At 39.3% G+C, this 19,855-nt stretch overlaps 1 protein-coding gene across 2 annotated transcripts in view; it reads left to right on the top strand.

Annotated features, from left to right (window-relative positions):
* ca10a (carbonic anhydrase Xa) overlaps nt 1–14,210 on the top strand; it is a 640,282-nt gene extending 626,072 nt beyond the window's left edge. The window contains exon 9 of one of the 2 annotated variants that reach the window (XM_068058728.1): nt 13,985–14,210. In XM_068058728.1, coding sequence (XP_067914829.1) covers nt 13,985–14,007 — 23 coding nt within the window. In that variant the 3' untranslated portion in view covers nt 14,008–14,210. The remainder of the gene's footprint in view (nt 1–13,984) is intronic. The other variant, XM_068058727.1, reaches the window with a different exon arrangement.
* The last annotated feature ends 5,645 nt before the right edge of the window (nt 14,211–19,855 follow it).

The following is a 19,855-nucleotide window of genomic DNA, read 5'->3' as shown; positions in this document are numbered from 1 at the left end:
GACTGATATTCAATGTTTATTATTTAGTGTGTAACAACTTGACTGATATTCGCTTTTCACTCTTTAGTGTTTAACAATCTGACTGATCTTCACTTTTCACTATTAAATGGGTAACAACCTGACTGATGTTCACTTTTCACCATTTAGTGCGTAACAACCTGACTGATATTCACTTATCACTATTTAGTGTGCAACAACCTGACTGATATTCACTTTTCACTATTTAATGGGTAACAACCTGACTGATGTTCACTTTTCACTATTTCTTGTTTAACAACCTGACTGATATTCACTTTTCACTATTTAATGGGTAACAACCTGACTGATATTCACTTTTCACTATTTAATGGGTAACAACCTGACTGATCTTCATTGTTCACTATTTAGTATGTTACACACTGACTCATATTCACTCTTTATTATTTAGTATGTTACACACTGACTGATATTCACTTTTCACGAGTTATTGTGTAACAACCTGACTGATATTCACTTTTCACTAGTTAGTGTGTAACAACCTGACTGATATTCACTTATCACTATTTAGTATGTTACACACTGACTCATATTCACTCTATTATTTAGTATGTTACACACTGACTGATATTCACTTTTCACTATTCTGTGTGTAACAACCTGACTGATATTCACTGTTCACTCTTTAGTGTGTAACAACCTGACTGATATTCACTGTTTATTATTTAGAATGTTACACACTGACTCATATTCACTCTTTATTATTTAGTATGTTACACACTGACTGATATTCACTTTTCACGAGTTAGTGTGTAACAACCTGACTGATATTCACTTTTCACTAGTTAGTGTGTAACAACCTGACTGATATTCACTGTTCACTATTTAGTGTGTAACAACCTGACTGATATTCACTGTTTATTATTTAGCATGTTACACACTGACTCATATTCACATTTCACTAGTTCGTGTGTTACAACCTGACTGATGTTCGCTTTTCACTATTTAGTGTGTAACAACCTGACTGATATTCGTTGTTCATTATTTAGTGTGTAACAACTTGACTGATATTCACTTTTCACTATTCTGTGTGTAACAACCAGACTGATCTTCATTTTTCACTATTTAGTGTGTAACAACCTGACTGATATTCACTGTTTATTATTTAGTATGTTACACACTGACTTATATTCACTGTTCACTATTTAGTATGTTACACATTGACTGATCTTCACTTTTCACTATTTAGTGTGTAACAACCTGACTGATATTCATTGTTCACTACAAAGTGTGCAACAACCTGACTGATATTTTCTTTTCACTATTTAGTGTGTAACAACCTGACTAATATTCATTGTTCACTATTTAGTGTGTAACAAGCTGACTGACATTTAGTGTTCACTATTTGGTGTTTAACAACCTCACTGATATTCACTTTTCACTATTTAATGGGTAACAACCTGACTGATATTCACTGTTCACTATTTAGTGTGTAACAACCTGACTGATATTCACTTTTCACTATTTAGTGTGTAACAACCTGACTGATATTCATTGTTCACTATTTAGTGTGTAACAACCTGACTGATATTCACTTTCACTAGTTATTGTGTAACAACCTGACTGATATTCACTTATCACGATTTAGTGTGTAACTACCTGACTTGATATTCATTGTTCACTATTTAGTGTGTAACAACCTGACTGATATTCACTGTTCACTATTTAGTGTGTATCAACCTGACTGATATTCACTTTTCACTAGTTAGTGTGTAACAACCTGACTGATATTCACTTATCACTATTTAGTGTGCAACAACCTGACTGATATTCACTTTTCACTATTTAATGGGTAACAACCTGACTGATGTTCACTTTCACTAGTTATTGTGTAACAACCTGACTGATATTCACTTATCACGATTTAGTGTGTAACAACCTGACTGATATTCACTGTTCACTATTTAGCATGTTACACACTGACTGATATTCACTGTTCACTATTTAGTATGTTACACACTGACTGATATTCACTTTTCACTATTCTGTGTGTAACAACCTGACTGATATTCATTGTTCATTATTTAGTGTGTAACAACCTGACTCATATTCAGTTTTCACTATTTAGTGTGTAACAACCTGACTGATATTCACTGTTTATTATTTAGTATGTTACACACTGACTCATATTCACTGTTTATTATTTAGAATGTTACACACTGACTCATAGTCACTCTTTATTATCTAGTATGTTACACACTGACTGATATTCACTTTTCACGAGTTAGTGTGTAACAACCTGACTGATATTCACTTTTCACTAGTCAGTGTGTAACAACCTGACTGATATTCACTGTTCACTATTTAGTGTGTAACAACCTGACTGATATTCACTGTTTATTATTTAGTATGTTACACACCGACTCATATTCACTGTTTATTATTTAGTATGTTACACACTGACTGATATTCACATTTCACTAGTTAGTGTGTAACAACCTGACTGATGTTCACTTTTCACTATTTAGTGTGTAACAACCTGACTGATATTCATTGTTCATTATTTAGTGTGTAACAACTTGACTGATATTCACTTTTCACTATTCTGTGTGTAACAACCAGACTGATCTTCACTTTTCACTATTTAGTGTGTAACAACCTGACTGATATTCACTGTTTATTATTTGGTATGTTACACACTGACTTATATTCACTGTTCACTACTTAGTATGTTACACACTGACTGATCTTCACTTTTCACTATTTAGTGTGTAACAACCTGACTGATATTCATTGTTCACTATTTAGCATGCAACAACCTGACTGATATTCACTTTTCACGATTTAGTGTATAACAACCTGACTAATATTCATTGTTCACTATTTAGTGTGTAACAACCTGACTGATATTTAGTGTTCACTATTTGGTGTTTAACAACCTCACTGATATTCACTTTTCACTATTTAATGGGTAACAACCTGACTGATATTCACTGTTCACAGTAGTGTGTAACAACCTGACTGATATTCACTTTTCACTATTTAGTGTGTAACAACCTGACTGATATCCATTGTTCACTATTTAGTGTGTAACAACCTGACTGATATTCACTTTCACTATTTAATGGGTAACAACCTGACTGATATTCACTCTTTATTACTTAGTCTGTTACACACTGACTGATATTCACTTTTCACTAGTTATTGTGTAACAACCTGACTGATATTCACTTATCACGATTTAGTGTGTAACTACCTGACTTGATATTCATTGTTCACTATTTAGTGTGTAACAACCAGACTGATATTCACTTTTCACTATTTAGTGTATAACAACCTTACTGATATTCACTGTTCACTATTTAGTTGGTAACAACCTGACTGATATTCAATGTTTATTATTTAGTGTGTAACAACCTGACTGATATTCGCTTTTCACTCTTTAGTGTTTAACAATCTGACTGATCTTCACTTTTCACTATTTAATGGGTAACAACCTGACTGATGTTCACTTTTCACCATTTAGTGCGTAACAACCTGACTGATATTCATTTTTCACTATTTAATGGGTAACAACCTGACTGATGTTCACTTTTCACTATTTCATGTTTAACAACCTGACTGATATTCACTTTTCACTATTTAATGGGTAACAACCTGACTGATGTTCACTTTTCACTATTTAGTGTGTAACAACCTGACTCATGTTCAGTTTTCACTATTTAGTGTGTAACAACCTGACTCATATTCAGCCTTTATTATTTAGTCTGTTACACACTGACTGATATTCACTTTTCACTCGTTAGTGTGTAACAACCTGACTGATATTCACTGTTCACTATTTAGGATGTTACACACTGACTGATATTCACTTTTCACTATCCAGGTGTAACAACCTGACTGATCTTCACTTTTCACTATTTTGTGTGTAACAACCTGACTGATATTCATTGTTCATTATTTAGTGTGTAACAACCTGACTGATATTCACTTTTCACTATTTAGTGTGTAACAACCTGACTGATATTCACTGTTTATTATTTAGTATGGTACACACTGACTGATATTCACTTTTCACTATTCTGTGTGTAACAACCTGACTGATATTCACTGTTCACTATTTAGTGTGTAACAACCTGACTGATATTCACTGTTTATTATTTAGAATGTTACACACTGACTCATATTCACTCTTTATTATTTAGTATGTTACACACTGACTGATATTCACTTTTCACGAGTTAGTGTGTAACAACCTGACTGATATTCACTTTTCACTATTTAATGGGTAACAACCTGACTCATCTTCACTTTTCACTATTTCATGTTTAACAACCTGACTGATATTCACTTTTCACTATTTAATGGGTAACAACCTGACTGATGTTCACTTTTCACTATTTAGTGTGTAACAACCTGACTCATATTCAGTTTTCACTATTTAGTGTGTAACAACCTGACTCATATTCAGCCTTTATTATTTAGTCTGTTACACACTGACTGATATTCACTTTTCACTCGTTAGTGTGTAACAACCTGACTGATATTCACTGTTCACTATTTAGTATGTTACACACTGACTGATATTCACTGTTCACTATTTAGGATGTTACACACTGACTGATATTCATTTTTCACTATCCAGGTGTAACAACCTGACTGATCTTCACTTTTCACTATTTCGTGTGTAACAACCTGACTGATATTCATTGTTCATTATTTAGTGTGTAACAACCTGACTGATATTCACTTTTCACTATTTAGTGTGTAACATCCTGACTGATATTCACTGTTTATTATTTAGTATGGTACACACTGACTGATCTTCACTTTTCACTATTCTGTGTGTAACAACCTGACTGATATTCATTGTTCACTATTGAGTGTGTAACAAACTGACTGATATTCATTGTTCCCTATTTAGTGTGTAACGACCTGACTGATATTCACTTTTCACTATTTAGTGTGTAACAACCTGACTCATCTTCACTTTTCACTATTTAGTGTGTAACAACCTGATTGATATTCACTGTTTATTATTTAGTATGTTACACACTGACTTATATTCACTGTTCACTATTTAGTATGTTACACACTGACTGATCTTCACTTTTCACTATTTAGTGTTTAACAACCTTACTCATATTCACTATTATTTAGTATGTTACACACTGACTGATCTTCACTTTTCACTATTTAGTGTTTAACAACCTGACTGATATTCACTTTTCACTATTTAATGGGTAACAAACTGACGGATGTTCACTTTTCACTATTTAGTGTGTAACAACCTGACTCAGATGCAGTTTTCACTATTTAATGGGTAACAACCTGACTCATATTCACTTATCACTATTTAGTGTGCAACAACCTGACTGATATTCATTGTTCACTATTTAGTGTGTAACAACCTGACTCATATTCACTGTTCACTATTTAGCATGTTGCACACTGACTAATATTCACTATTTAGTATGTTACACACTGACTGATATTCACTTTTCACTATTCCATGTGTAACAACCTGACTGATATTCACTTTTCACTATTTAGTGTGTAACAACCTGACTGATATTCATTGTTCATTATTTAGTGTGTAACAACCTGACTCATATTCAGTTTTCACTATTTAGTGTGTAACTATCTGACTGATATTTATTGTTCACTATTTGGTGTTTAACAACCTCACTGATATTCACTTTTCACTATTTAATGGGTAACAACCTGACTGATATTCACTGTTCACTATTTAGTGTGTAACAACCTGACTGATATTCACTTTCACTATTTAATGGGTAACAACCTGACTGATATTCACTCTTTATTATTTAGTCTGTTACACCCTGACTGATATTCACTTTTCAATAGTTATTGTGTAACAACCTGACTGATATTCACTTATCACTATTTGGTGTTTAACAACCTCACTGATATTCACTTTTCACTATTTAATGGGTAACAACCTGACTGATATTCACTCTTTATTACTTCGCCTGTTACACACTGACTGATATTCACTTTTCACTAGTTATTGTGTAACAACCTGACTGATATTCACTTGTCACGATTTAGTGTGTAACTACCTGACTTGATATTCATTGTTCACTATTTAGTGTGTAACAACCAGACTGATATTCACTTTTCACTATTTAGTGTATAACAACCTTACTGATATTCACTGTTCACTATTTAGTGTGTAACAACCTGACTGATATTCAATGTTTATTGTTTAGTGTGTAACAACCTGACTGATATTCGCTTTTCACTCTTTAGTGTTTAACAACCTGACTGATCTTCACTTTTCACTATTTAGTGTGTATCAACCTGACTGATATTCATTGTTCACTATTTAGTGTGTAACAACCTGACTGATATTCACTTTCACTATTTAATGGGTAACAACCTGACTGATATTCACTCTTTATTATTTAGTCTGTTACACACTGACTGATATTCACTTTTCACTAGTTATTGTGTAACAACCTGACTGATATTCACTTATCACTATTTGGTGTGTAACTACCTGACTTGATATTCATTGTTCACTATTTAGTGTGTAACGACCAGACTGATATTCACTTTTCACTATTTAGTGGGTAACAACCTGACTGATATTCGCTTTTCACTCTTTTGTGTTTAACAACCTGACTGATCATCACTTTTCACTATTTAGTGTGTAACAACCTGACTGATATTCATTGTTCTCCATTTAGTGTGTAACAACCTGACTGATATTCACTTTCACTATTTAATGGGTAACAACCTGACTGATATTCACTCTTTATTATTTAGTCTGTTACACACTGACTTATATTCACTTTTCACTAGTTATTGTGTAACAACCTGACTGATATTCACTTATCGCTATTTAGTGTGTAACAACCTGACTGATATTCACTGTTCACTATTTAGTGTGTAACAACCTGACTCATATTCAGTTTTCACTATTTAGTGTGTAACAAGCTGACTGATATTTATTGCTCACTATTTGGTGTTTAACAACCTCACTGATATTCACTTTTCACTATTTAGTGTGTAACAACCTGACTGATATTCACTTTTCACTATTTAGTGTGTAACAACCTGACTGATATTCATTGTTCACTATTTAGTGTGTAACAACCTGACTGATATTCACTTTCACTACTTAATGGGTAACAACCTGACTGATATTCACTCTTTATTATTTAGTCTGTTACACACTGACTGATATTCACTTTTCACTAGTTATTGTGTAACAACCTGACTGATATTCACTTATCACGATTTAGTGTGTAACTACCTGACTTGATATTCATTGTTCACTATTTAGTGTGTAACAACCAGACTGATATTCACTTTTCACTATTTAGTGGGTAACAACCTGACTGATATTCAATGTTTATTATTTAGTGTGTAACAACCTGACTGATATTCACTTTTCACTCTTTAGTGTTTAACAACCTGACTGATCTTCACTTTTCACTAGTTAGTGTGTAACAACCTGACTGATATTCATTGTTCACTATTTAGTGTGTAACAACCTGACTGATATTCACTTTCACTGTTTAATGGGTAACAACCTGACTGATATTCACTCTTTATTATTTAGTCTGTTACACACTGACTGCTATTCACTTTTCACTAGTTATTGTGTAACAACCTGACTGATATTCACTTTTCACTATTTAGTGGATAACAACCTGACTGATATTCACTGTTTATTATTTAGTGTGTAACAACCTGACTGATATTCACTGTTCACTATTTAGTGTGCAACAACCTGACATATTCAATCTTTATTATTTAGTGTGTAACAACCTGACTGATATTCGCTTTTCACTATTTAGTGTTTAACAACCTGACTGATCTTCACTTTTCACTATTTAATGGGTAACAACCTGACTGATGTTCACTTTTCACTATCCAGGTGTAACAACCTGACTGATATTCACTTTTCACTATTTAGTGTGTAACAACCTGACTGATATTCACTTTTCACTAGCTAGTGTGTAACAACCTGACTGATATTCACTGTTTATTATTTAGTATGTTACACACTGACTGATATTCACATTTCACTAGTTAGTGTGTAACATCCTGACTGATATTCACTTATCACTATTTAGTGTGCAACAACCTGACTGATATACATTGTTCACTATTTAGTGTGTAACAACCTGACTGATATTCACTTTTCGCTATTTAGTGTGTTACACACTAACTGATATTCACTGTTTATTATTTAGTATGTTACACACTGACTGATATTCACTGTTCACTATTTAGTGTGGTACACACTGACTGATCTTCACTTTTCACTATTCCGTGTGTAACAACCTGACTGATATTCACTGTTCACGATTTAGTGTGTAACAACCTGACTGATATTCACTGTTCACTATTTAGTGTGTAAAAACCTGACAGATATTGATTTTATTATTTAGTGTATAACAACCTGACTGATATTCACTGTTCACTATTCTGTGTGTAACAACCTGACTGATATTCACTTTATTATTTAGTGTGTAACAACCTGACTGATATTCACTTTTCACTATTTAATGTATAACAACCTGACTGATATTCATTGTTCACTATTTAGTGTGTAACAACCTGACTGATATTCACTTTTCACTATTTAATGTATAACAACCTGACTGATATTCATTGTTCACTATTTCGTGTGCAACACACTGATCAATATTCACTGATAACTATTTAGAGTGTAACACATTGTTTGATATTCCCTATCTGTGTGTTACAAAGATAAGGCTGAAGCATTTGCAACAATCTTCAGCCAGAAGTGCTGAGTTGATGATCCATCTCAGCCTCTTCCTGAAGTCCCCAGCATCACAAATGTCAGTCTTTAGCCAATCCGATTCACTCTGTGTGATATCAAGAAACGACTGAAGGCACCTGGATACTGCAAAAGCAATGGGCCCTGACAACATTCCGGCAATAGTACTGAAGACTTGTGCTCCAGAACTTGCCGCACCCCTAGCCAAGCTGTTCCAGTACAGCTACAACACTGGCATCTACCCGGCAATGTGGAACATTGCCCAATTGTGTCCTGTACACAAAAAGCAGGATAAATCCAACCCAGCCAATTACCGCCCCTTCAGTAAAGTGATGGAAGGTGTTGTCGACAGTGCTATCAAGCGGCACTTGCGTAGCAATAACCTGCTCAGTGATGCTCAGTTTGGGTTCTGCCAGGGCCACTCAGCTCCTGACCTCATTACAGCCTTAGTTCAAACATGGACAAAAGAGCTGAACTCAAGAGGTGAAGTGAGAGTGACTGCCTTTGACATCAAGGCAGCATTTGACTGAGTATGGCATCAAGGAGCCCGAGCAAAACTGAGGTCAATGGGAATCAGGGGGAAAACCCTCCGCTGGCTGGAGTCATACCTAGCGCAAAGGAAGATGGTTGTGGTTGTTGGAGTTCAATCATCTGAGCTCCAGGACATCACTGCAGGAGTTCCTCAGGGTAGTGTCCTAGGCCCAACCATCTTCAGCTGCTTCATCAATGACCTTCCTTCAATCATAAGGTCAGAAGTGGGGATGTTCGCTGATGATCGCACAATGTTCAGCATCACTCGTGACTCCTCAGATACTGAAGCAGCCCATGTCCATCTGCAGCAAGACCTGGACAATATCCAGGATTGGGCTGATAAGTGGCAAGTAACACCTCACAAGTGCCAGGTAATGACCATCTCCAACAAGAGAGAATCTAACCATCTCCCCTTGACATTCAATGGCATTACTTCAGGAGGAGTCCGAGATGGATCATCCACTCGGCACTTCTGGCTGAAGATTGTTGCAAATGCTTCAACATTATCTTTGTAACACACTATATAGTGAATAGGGAATAATCCTGCGGGTTACCATTGATCAGAAACTGAACTGGAGTAGCCATATAAATACTGTGGCTACAAGAGCAGGTCAGAGGCTAGGAATCCTGTGGCGAGTGACTCACCTCCTGACTCCTCAAAGCCTGTCCACCATCTACAAGGCACAAGTCAGGAGTGTGATTTAACGTGTGGCTACCCAACCCGAACCTGACCAGACTCGACAGCATGTGTCAGGTTCGGGTCGGGTCGGGTCTCTCTTCCAGGTCCAGCATTCGGGCTCAGGTCGGGTCGGGCTGGATGTGGAAAGTGCTGCTTTGCTCCAGGAAGTAATCTTCAAATGAACATTCAGGACATCAAGGCGGGAAATGTGCAGTCCGGACTCTGCACTCTGCTGTAAAGTCTGGCTCCCCGACCAAACCCAACTACATGTGTCAGGTTCAGGTCGGGTCCAGCATTTTAAAAAATTAAAGCACTTGGGCCTGGGTCCGGTTCGGGTTGGCTGTTGTCGGGTCAGGTCCAGGTTGGATTTTAATTTTATACCTGAGCCAAGCTTTAGTGTGATGGAATACTGTCCACTTGCCCGGATGGGTGCAGCTCCAACAACACTCAAGACGCTCGGCACCATTCAGGACAAATCTCCCGCTTGATTGGCACACCATCCACCACCTTCAACATTCACTCCCTTCACCACCGACGCACAGTGGCAGCAGTGTGTGTCATCTACAAGATACACTGCAGCAACTCACCAAGGCTCCTTCGACAGCAACTTCCAAACCCACGACCTCTATCACCTAGAAGGACAAGGGCAGCAAATGGCTAGGAACACCACCACCTGCAAGTTCCCCTCCAAGCCACACACCATCCTGACTTGGAACTGTATCGCCGTTCCTTCACTGTCGCTGGGTCAAAATCCTGGAACTCCCTTCCTAACAGCCCTGTGGGTGTACCTACTCCACATGGACTGCAGCGGTTCAAGAAGGCAGCTCACCACCACCTTCTCAAGGGCAATTAGGGATGGGCAATAAATGCTGGCCTAGCCAGCGACACCCACATCCCATGAATGAATAAAAAAAACACTGACCGATATTCACTGTTCACTATTTAGTGTGTAACACGCTGTCTAATATTCACTGTTCACTATTTAGTGAGTAGCACACTGACTGATTTTCACTGTTCACTAATTAGTGTGTCACATACTGTCTGATATTCACTGTTTATTATTTAGTGTGTAACACACTGTCCGGTAGTTACTGTTCACTATTTAGTGTGTAGCACACTGTCTGATATTCACTGTTCACTATTTAGTGTGTAACACACTGTCTGATATTCACTGTTTACTATTTAGTGTGTAACACACTGTCCGGTAGTCACTGTTCACTATTTAGTGTGTAGCATACTGTCTGATACTCAGTGTTCACTATTTAATGTGTCACACACTGTCTGATATTCACTGTTTACTATTTAGTGTGTAACACACTGTCCGGTAGTCACTATTCACTATTTAGTGTGTCACACACTGTCCGAAATTCACTGTTCACTATTTAGTGTGTAACACACTGTCCGATATTCACTATTCACTATTTAGTGTGTCACACACTGTCTGATATTCACTATTCACTATTTAGTGTGTAACACACTGTCTGATATTCACTATTCACTATTTAGTGTGTAACACACTGTCTGATATTCACCATTCACTATTTAGTTTGTAACACACTGTCGGATAGTCACCATTCACTATTTAGTGTGTCACACACTGTCTGATATTCACTATTCACTATTTAGTGTGTAACATACTGTCCGATTGTCATTGTATACTATTTAGTGTGCAACACACTGTCTGATATTCACTATTCACTATTTAGTGTGTCACACACTGTCTGATATTCACTATTCACTATTTAGTGTGTAGCACACTGACTGATTTTCACTGTTCACTAATTAGTGTGTCACACACTGTCTGATATTCACTGTTTATTATTTAGTGTGTAACACACTGTCCGGTAGTTACTGTTCACTATTTAGTGTGTAGCACACTGTCTGATATTCACTGTTCACTATTTAGTGTGTAACACACTGTCTGATATTCACTGTTTACTATTTAGTGTGTAACACACTGTCCGGTAGTCACTGTTCACTATTTAGTGTGTAGCATACTGTCTGATACTCAGTGTTCACTATTTAATGTGTCACACACTGTCTGATATTCACTGTTTACTATTTAGTGTGTAACACACTGTCCGGTAGTCACTGTTCACTATTTAGTGTGTCACACACTGTCCGAAATTCACTGTTCACTATTTAGTGTGTAACACACTGTCCGATATTCACTATTCACTATTTAGTGTGTCACACACTGTCTGATATTCACTATTCACTATTTAGTGTGTAACACACTGTCTGATATTCACTATTCACTATTTAGTGTGTAACACACTGTCTGATATTCACCATTCACTATTTAGTTTGTAACACACTGTCGGATAGTCACCATTCACTATTTAGTGTGTCACACACTGTCTGATATTCACTATTCACTATTTAGTGTGTAACATACTGTCCGATTGTCATTGTATACTATTTAGTGTGCAACACACTGTCTGATATTCACTATTCACTATTTAGTGTGTCACACACTGTCTGATATTCACTATTCACTATTTAGTGTGTAACTTACTGTCCGATAGTCATTGTTTACTATTTAGTGTGCAACACACTGTCCGATATTCACTATTCACTATTTAGTGTGTCACACACTGTCTGATATTCACTATTCACTATTTAGTGTGGAACACACTGTCTGATATTCACCAGTACAAACACAAAATACTGTGGATGCTGACAATCTTAAATTAAAACAGAAAATGCTGTAAATACTCAGCTAATTTATCAGCATCTGTAGAGAGGGAAACAGAGTTGAGATTTCAGCTTGATGACCTTATCAGAAGTGGGAAAAGTTGGAGATGTAACACATTTTAAGTGAGCGAAAAGGGGGAGAAGGGAGGTGAGAGCGTCTACATCCAGTGGAGTTAGTGCCTTTCCAGGAGGACCAGGTATGCTCCCCGCCCCTACACCATTCACTACACACACACACCTCCCACCCTCACCTCCCTGGGCTAATGTGCTGTAATTAGTGGAGAAGGAACAAAAGGGACATGTCTGGAGTAGAGTGGAGGACAGGAGAGATTAAATGCCAGCAGGGATGATGAAGGGTGCAAGGAAAAAGGAAGTGGTAATTGGACAAGTAGGTTCTCTAAGTTCAACTCCAGTTGTATTTGAGGTTTGTTGAAGTTCAGGACCTCAGTCACAGAAAGCAGGAACATTTCACACATTCCACATGGACGGCTGGTGTGCTGTCAATCACCAATCGATGAGGCAGTCTCTGACTGCCTGGCGGGAGGTTCTGATGAACACAACACTAGGGGACTGTGATCCATCTGAGGGAAAACTCTTGTCAAATCCATTAGTACTGATCAATGCCCTGTCAGCTTGCTGTATAACAGCATCTGATGACTTATTGTAGAAAGCTGATCAACTGATAGGATGAGACTGTGTCACATCCTAAATCGACTTTAAGGAAACAAAAATGGTGAAGATTCCTGATTTATCCGCTGTTGCTTCTTCATCCCAACTCAGGCCACAACACTGTCCTCAGGAGACCATTAAACATATGGATGCGTAGAAACATCTGAAATCAGCAGCGGTTCTTTTTCATAGAAAGTCTGCTGAAGTTCTGAACTGTTTTTTTTTAACTATTCTCTCACTTTGGTGCATTTAAAAGGAAGTACAATAAGCACAGAAGGAGAAAGGAATAGAAGGAGATGCTGATAGGGTGAGATGAAGTTGGGTGGCAGGAGGCTCGTGTGGAGCATAAACACCAGCACGGAGCAGATGGGCCGAATGGCCTGTTTCTGTGCTGTACATTCTGTGTAAAACACAACACAGGGAGAGGAGAACAATTGTACAGAACCTTCCCAGGAGACTGAATGAGTTGTATTGACCACAAAGGTTACGTAATCTGAAGAAGGTGCAGTGTTGATTCTCTGAAAGGCTTCTTCTGGATGAAGGGGTTTCTTTATTCTTAAGCACATGGCATGTTGTGTGAATATTGTTTTGTATTAAAAAGAAAATGAAGAATGCCATACTTCATCTCTCCTTTCCTTCTCTCTCTCTTTCAGTTAATGAATGGCTGCTAAAATAATAAGACACTATTTATCCAGAATTTAACGCTGATGAGAAATTCCTGCTGTGAATGAGCATTACAGAGAGCTGGCAGTCACCACCACTCCCTCGCTGGAGAGATTTACCTTTTACAACAAGCTTGGAGGGACAAACTTTTGATATATAAACGGACATCGTCAAACCCAACTTCCAGTCACAAGAAAACCAAGGGGCCTGCCAAAATAAAACTAGATTTAAACTATTAATTTTAGAGGGTGGGCATTGGGGGGGGGGGGGTGAAATAAGAGAAATCATTTAACAAGCAACTGTAGTTTTGATACTTACCGTTTTGAAGTGGGGGGGAGGGGGAGAATTGAAAAATAAATATATAAATTTTAACGTAGCTGCCTCGGCTCCAATTAAAACAAACCAGAGAGATTTTAATGCCTTTGTATATAAAGTGGACTTCACAATTGCTAATGTCCATGATGGAAATAAATGCGCCAGTGTGAGTATTGAATTGTGTTCTGGGTTCCAAGCTGGAAAGTTTTCACGCCATTTGCATCATTCAGGATCGTGTCCATATTCAGACCAAACAGGAAGAAGTCCTCGGAATCTGGGAACAAAGGGTGGGGGGAGGGAAGGAAGAGGAAGAGGGAAATCCCTTCTCCCATCCCCCCCACATCATTACCCCACCCATTTCTGAGAGCTCAACATTGCTTCAAATAACTCAAATGAAAGAGTCAAACCTACATGGGGTGAATCTTGTAAATATATTACCACTGGGAGAGGGAAGGTCAGAAATTACACAAATGAGTAATAGCTGACATTTCGACTAGTGGGAAGATACACGTGAAATTGACACACTCGGGTATGGATTGAGCTAATGCCTTTTTATGTTAATTGTTTACAAAGTTCATACACTGTGTTTGGTTTAATGTCAAGAGCTCAATAAATGTGTTTGAAAAATTGACATAGGGTGGCCAGTAGGTGTTTATTTTCATGTCCATCGTGCATTTAAAAAGTCTTAACAGTGCACTTAGAAAAGCACAGTATGATTAGAACAAGTCAGCATGGTTTTACTAAAGAGAAATCCTGTTTGACAAATTTATTAGAGTTTTTTGAGGATGTAACTAGTAGGGTAGATAAAGGGGAACCAGTAGATGTAGTATACCTGGATTTTCAAAAGGCATTCGATACGGTGACACACAAAAGATTAATAGGCAAGATAAGGGCTCATGGTGTTGGGGGTAATAAATTAGCATGGATAGCGGTTTGATTAACAGACAGGAAACAGAGAGTGGGCATAAATGGGGCATTTTCAAGTTGGCAGGCAGTGAATAGTGGGGTGACGCAAGGATCAGTGCTGGGGCCTCAGCTATTTACACTCTATATTAATGACTTGGATGAAGAGACAGAGAGTAATGTATCTACGTTTACTGATGATACAAAGCTTGGTGGAAAGGTAAGCTGCGGGGAGGAGGTAGAGAGGCTGCTAAGAGATATAGATTGGTTAAGTGAGTGGGCAACACGATGGCAGATGGAGTATAATGTAGGGAAGTGTGAAGTTGTTCACTTTGGTCGTAAAAATAGTAAAGCAGAATATTTTTAAAAGGTATGAAACTGCTAAGTGTTGATGTTCAGAGAGACTTGGGTGTGCTTGTACAAGGAACGCACAAAGTTAACATGCAGGTGTAGCAGGCAATTAGGAAGGCAAATGGCCTGTTGACCTTTATTGCAAGGGGATTGGAGTACAGGAATAAAGAAGTCTTAATAAAATTGTACAGGGCTTTGGTGAGACCGCACCTGGAATACTGTGTGCAGTTTTGGTCTCCACATTTAAGAAAGGATATACTTACACTGGAGGCAGTGCAGCGAAGATTTACTAATTGTCCCCTGGGGTGAGGAATTGTCCTATGATGAGAAGCTGAGTAAATTGGGCCGATATTCTCTGGCGTTTAGAAGAATGAGAGGTGATCTAATTGAGACACACAAGATTCTGAAAGGGCTGGATAGGGTAGAAGCTGAGAGATTGTTCCCACTGGTCAGGGAATCTAGAACACGGGGACACAGTCTCAGGATAAGGGGTCAATCATTCAGGACTGAGATGAGGAGAAATTACTTTACTCAGAGGGTTGTGAATCTTTGGAATTCTCTACCCCAGAGGGTTGTGGATGCTCCATCATTGAATACATTTAAGGCTGAGATAGATAGATTTTTGGTCTCTGACGGAATGAAGGGATATGGGGAGCGGGCAGGAAAGTGGAATTGAAGCCCAGGATCAGCCATGGTCGTATTGAATGGTGGAGCAGGCTCGATGGGCCATATGGTCTACTCTGCTCCTATTTTTTGTAAGCATTCAAGGTGCAATGGGGGAGATCACTGGCAGCCCACCTCACACTGTTTTTTCCCCAGACAGATCTAAAATGGAAAGCAGTCTGCAATGTCTGTCCTAAGTAGAAAGCCAATCTTCCAGATTCTTTCCATGTTCACAGTGCAAAGGCTCTAAGGAGGATATATCCCATCTTATGTCCTGCTTTGGACTGAACAGAAGGTGCTCAACCTCTCCCTCACCTGTGCTCCATGTGTCTCTGGGTCGCCATTCCACTGACATCCATCTCTGGAATTGGGAACCTCTCAATCAGCCCCTGTGCTCACTGACCTACATTGGCACCTGGTCCAACAATGCCTCAATTTTAAAATTCTCATTCATGTTTTCAAATCCCTCCATGGCCTCACCCCTCCTGGGTTCTGTAAACTCCTCCAGCCCTACAATCCTTCAAGGTACCTGCGCTTCTCCAATTCTGGCCTCCTGTGTCTCCCCGATTATCATCATTCCACCATTGGCGGCCATGCCTTCAGCTGCCTGGGCCCTAAACTCTGGAATTCCCTTCCAAGTCAGGATGGTGTGTGGCTCGGAGGGGGAACATGCAGGTGGTGGTGTTCCCATGCATCTGCTGCCTTTGTCCTTCTAGGTGGTAGAGGTTGCGGGTTTGGAAGGTGCTGCTGAAGGAGCCTTGGTGAGTTGCTGCAGTGCATCTTGTAGATTGGGCAGTGTGGGGGGGAGGGAAGTCCAGACCAAGGGGGCATAACCTTAAAATTAAAGCTAGGCAGTTCATGGGTGATGAAGCACTTCTTCACACAAAGGGGAGTAAAAATCTGGAATTTCCTCCCTCAAGTGTTGAGGCTGGGGGTCAATTGAAAATTTCAAAACTGAGATTGATAGACATTTGTTGGGTACAGGGATTAAGGATTACGGAACCAAGGTGGGATAGATGGAGTTACGATGCAGATCAACCACAATCTGATTGAATGGTGGAATGAACTGGAGGGGCTGAATGGCCTCCTCCTGTTCCTAGCTTCCTATGAAAGAACACTGCCAAAGCTACGTTGATAATTCCTCTCCTCCTGAATTGTAAAGTGGTGCCTGTTAACAAAAGGCAATCAATCCGTTTGAAATACTGCAATCCTAATGTTCTTCCTGCATATTGTCCAATCATACCAACACCCATTGCTAATAATCCAAATGCTCTACAAAAATACAAACTCAATAAAACATAGACTCTACAGTTGTTCCATTCTTCTCGTTATACCAAGAAAGACACCCACAGAGACAGCTTATTCTACAAAAAGTCTTAAAACACTTGGAGTTCATTCGAAAGGGCATGGAGCTCCCTATGCAGATTGCAACATCTGCCCCCAAGGAGTTAAGAATAATGAAGACTGTAATCTTACACATCGGAACTGCAGAGTTTGTACCATACAGTACACACGAGAGAGATGGGCACACTTATGCTGACTACGGTTGGGGATTAGGGCAGAGAGTTGCTGTGGGATCTTCCCCAGCTACTGCTGAAATTGAGGTGGATGAACACCTGGGGAAATGATGTCTATAACCACTAATACAAACCACTGACCACCTCCAGGCGCATATCCATTGTCTCTCGAGATAAGGAGGCCCAAAAGAAAGAATGTCCAGATGATTGTGTCTGAGATCCGGGACCTGGAGTTTGATCAAAAGACATTCCTGTCTGGGCAATAGTTAGCAACCGAATCAGTATCTTCCCCAGTTGGGTTGTCACAGTTCCAAGGGGATAGAAACTCTGCTCCCACACACCGATGACACAAGCATGAGCTCAAGGCAGCAATGACAGGAAACCGGAATAAGAACACAAGAAATAGAAACAGGAGCAGGCCATTCGGCCCCTCGAGCCTGCTCCACCATTCAATTAAATCATAGCTGATCTACCTCAACTCCAATTTCTTGTCCTATTTGCACTCGTCTTTTTATGCTGGTTTTTCTAATGGGCTTGCACTCGAGGCACAGGAGGATCCCACTACTACCTCGCATGAGTCTGTACAAACATAGGAACTGGGATGGACAGAAAATGAAAGGCCCATCCATCCTGTCGTGCGCAATCTGTGATAACTTGTGAGCATCACAATGAGATAGACTCCACATCGCACCCAAAACCACGCGAGTTCCTGGGAGACGTAAAGAAACAGATTAAAACACAGCTCAACCTGGGAGCAAAAAATCTGGAGACGTTCTCTCTGACCCTCCCATATGATAATCAAAGCTAGCCCAGGGGACTGCTCTGTCCCTGATTAATGTTATACCCCTTGTCCAATGTAATCTACTCCTCAGCCAACTGTCACCTGAAGGAGCTCAGTGAATCAGTGGTCAGTGTTTGAGCCAGCAGCCTGTCCCACAGGTCCACGATCCTCTGGGAAACAAACTATCTCCTGACATCTAACAACAATCTTTATTTTAGGATCTGGACATTTATTGCCCATCCCTAATTGCCCTTGAGATGCTGGTGGTGAGCTGCCTTCTTGAACCGCTGCAGTCCATGTGGGGTAGGTACACCCACAGTGCTGTTAGGAAGGGAGTTCCAGGATTTTGACCCAGCGACAGTGAAGGAACGGCGGTATAGTTCCAAGTCAGGATGGTGTGTGACTTGGAGGGGAACTTGGAGGTGGTGGTGTTCCCATGTTCTTATGTGGCAACTGTCCTTGTCCTTCGGGATAGTGGAGGTCATGAGATTAGGAAGTGTTTGTTATTGGTGCACTGGCGTTATAGCACGCTTGACCTGGGACCAATAAATGGGATCTTGCTGCTTATATCACTAAAAGTAGCGATACAGGTTAATAACACTGTTTAAAAAAAAGCACTGGGGTTTATTTTGAGTGGGATAGAATTGAAAAGCAGAGAAGTTATGGTAAGCTTGTACAGAATCTTGGATAGACCACACTTGGAGCTACTGTGAACAGTTCTCCTCTCTATATTATAGAAAGGATATAGAGTTACCGGAGAAGGTGCAAAAAAAGATTTACTAAAATTATACCAGAACTGAGCGTTATACCCATCAGGAAAATTGAACAGGCTGGAGCTCTTTTCTCTAGAAGTGAGAAGACTGAGGGGTGACCTGATGGGTCAAGGGGTGAAAGGTTATTGGGGGGTAGGCGGGAAAGTGGAGTTAAGGTTACAATCAGATCGGCCATGATCTTGTTGAATGGCGGAGCATGCTCGAGGGGCCGAGTGGCCTACTCCTGCTCCTAATTTATATGCTTGTCTTTTAAAAAATTGCAAGGGTTTGACAGAATAGACACTGAAAATGTTTCCAATTGTGGGCAAGACCAGGACCAGGGGCCATAAATATAAGATAGGCAGGAATAAATCCAACATGGAATACAGGAGAAACCTCTTTCCCCAGAGAGTGGTGAGAATGTGGAACTCGCTATCACAGGGAGTGGTTGAGGTGAATAGTATCGATACATTTAAGGGGAAGCTGGATAAACACATGAGGGAGAAAGGAAGAGAAGGATATGGTGATGGGGTGAGATGAAGAGGGAGTGGGAGGAGGTTCATGTGGAGCACAAACACT

This window comes from Heterodontus francisci, chromosome 26, assembly GCF_036365525.1.
Source record: "Heterodontus francisci isolate sHetFra1 chromosome 26, sHetFra1.hap1, whole genome shotgun sequence".
Lineage (NCBI taxonomy): Eukaryota > Metazoa > Chordata > Chondrichthyes > Heterodontiformes > Heterodontidae > Heterodontus > Heterodontus francisci.
This window is presented reverse-complemented; position numbering and strand designations above follow the sequence as displayed.